At 44.4% G+C, this 2,500-nt stretch overlaps 1 protein-coding gene across 1 annotated transcript in view; it reads left to right on the forward strand.

The window, feature by feature from the left end:
* vav2 (vav 2 guanine nucleotide exchange factor) overlaps positions 1-2,500 on the forward strand; it is a gene marked incomplete at its 5' end in the record, with an annotated part of 379,801 nt that overhangs the window by 334,084 nt on the left and 43,217 nt on the right. The window contains one exon of the mRNA XM_083642062.1: positions 1,575-1,643. Within this exon, the coding sequence (XP_083498188.1) occupies positions 1,575-1,643 (69 nt within the window). The remainder of the gene's footprint in view (positions 1-1,574; positions 1,644-2,500) is intronic.

A 2,500-nucleotide genomic window follows, 5' to 3' on the forward strand; every position in this document is an offset into this window, starting at 1 on the left:
GATAAGGAAAATAAAGCAGTGTTTAGATCAGTGTTGCCAACGCATCAGTTTATGTCTGTTGACGGAGTTATGCTCAATTTGATGGATCCCCAGAAATCATCCGCTCCACTCATTTCATTAAAAGTCAAAGTGTTGCGTTCTGCTTCTGCTTCTGCCAGACCAACACGAGAGTAAACAAGAACAACCTCCTTACATCAGAGGGCTCGTTAAGGCTTAATTGAGTCGGGGGTTAATAAAGCTTGTCATGTCTTCATTGCTTCTTAGTTGATCTATTTGTTAGCATTAGGATGATGGACTGTGACAAGCATAAGACAACATTAGCCAAACAACACGCATGTGCGTTTAGCCTCAGGAAGCATTAGCACAGCACACGGCAGCATCTGTACACATTCACAGCACACGTCCCGTGATGCTCGTGCTCTGACTATCAAATCAAGTGTCCGGTGAACAGCATCTTTTACAGTGTAGCCGGTTATTATTGATTTTCTTTGGTGCCTCAGTTAATGAAGGACAGTGCAATTGAAAATCAATGGCACTGTCCTTCAAAATCATCATCATCATCATCATCATCTGTTAATGGTTGGCAATGGGCAGAGCTTAATTTTACACAATGGGAGTGTCTTACTTCTATATATATATATATTTTTTTTTAAATATATATTTCTTTAATATATATTTTTTCCCCAATTTTTTATCCCATTTTTATCCCCCTTCACTATATCCCCCTTCACCCACTTCAATATATGTTTGAGCTGAAAAAGCCCTGAGGGGCCGGTTGCACCAACTGGTCTTAACTATGCCTGGTCGTAACTCCTACGTCGGTCTTAGTTAAGACCATGGACTTACGCCTGTTGCACCAACACGGCTTAGGTCTGGTCTTAACTACGCTGGTCATAGCAATGCGCGTTCATGTGAATTGTCGGGGAATGCCCTCTGATTGGCCCACATGTGCCTCGCGCCGTCACCCACTACTGTATGTGCGTCACTACACCCTCCCTCCTCCCACCCCCCTCCTCCTGTGGAAGCCCCGGGGGAAAATGGCGGCGCCCATTAGTATCAGGCAGTCTGAATGAAATTGAATGTAACGTTCCCAATTCTATGTATTAAATTCTAAAAGAATTAACGCCAACATTTGGGAAGGCTAAGCCACACAAATAGTTAGTTATAATCTAACGTCGTGCTTTCAAAGACGGCGAACTGGCGATGTTACGACGATGACGGTCAAAAAGGTCTCCGCGGAGATCTCTGTTACAGGCAGGCTCTACGCCTCCTCCTGACGAGGCGTAGGAGTTACGCCTGGTCTTAGTGAAAATAAGGCTTAAGTCGTCTTGGTGCAACCGGCGTAGCTGTAGGTCGTAAAGTTACGACCAACTTAGCTTAAGACCAGTGTAAGACCAGTTGGTGCAACCGGCCCCGAGCTGCAGTGAAACAGTTCTTTGGATGATCAAACAGGATGGTGATATTGTGATATTGTGATATTGTGATATTGTGATTGTGATATTGTGATTGTGATATTGTGAGATCCACTCTGGAGAAGCAGATGTTCACTCCACTGTCTTTTGACTCTCTTACAGAATTACATGATCCCCTTGAAGCAGGTTTTAAGCCCACAAGAGATGGACGCCATCTTTGTCAACCTTGAGGTGGGTAGCTTCACTCCAGTGAAGAAGATGATGTCTCCACGCCTGGATGTGTGGCAGACCATGTGAATAATAGAATAGGTGTATGGATGGCAGAATGAATCACAGGGTATATTATCTAAGTATATGAGAAGAAAGAACTGAGCGGCTGGATGGATAGAAGATGCATGAATGAACATATTAACAGATTGATGGATAGTACGGCTGTGAATCTTCACTGGCCTCACGATTCGATTCCGATTCATCTGTCAACGATTCGATTTGATTCCACGATGCATCACGATGCATCACGATGCATCTCAAAAGTATTGCAGCTCCAAGAATCAAATCCTCAATTTTCTGTATTATTACTGCACATGGCTACTTTTTCATCAATTAATACAAGCGGTCAGATAAATATCAAGTCCCTTTTTTACTTAGAAAGTGCTTTAAAATCTGAATGTCAACAGAAATTTAAACATAAACGATTCAACGATTCATCTGTCAACGATTCGATTCGATTCACACGTCCGCATCGCGATGCATCGATTATACGATACATTTTGACACCCCTAATGGAGAGCATGAAAGAATGGATGAATGGTGGATAAATACGTTACTTCCTAATGTTGTGATGTCTGGGTAGTGCAATGCCTACCAACACGAGGGTCACAGGTTCGAGCCCCTGTGTTACCTCCGGCTTGGTCGGGCGTCTATACAGACACAATTGGCCGTGTCTGCGGGTGGGAAGCTGGATTAAGGGTATGTCTCCTGGTCGTTGGACCAGTGCCTCCTCTGGTCTGCCGGGGTTCCTGTTCGGTGGGGCAGGGAAACTGGGCTACGCGCAGGGAAACTCCCCGCTGTCAGGTGAAAAGAAGCTA

Source organism: Poromitra crassiceps (assembly GCF_964638095.1).
Source record: "Poromitra crassiceps genome assembly, chromosome: 8".
Lineage (NCBI taxonomy): Eukaryota > Metazoa > Chordata > Actinopteri > Beryciformes > Melamphaidae > Poromitra > Poromitra crassiceps.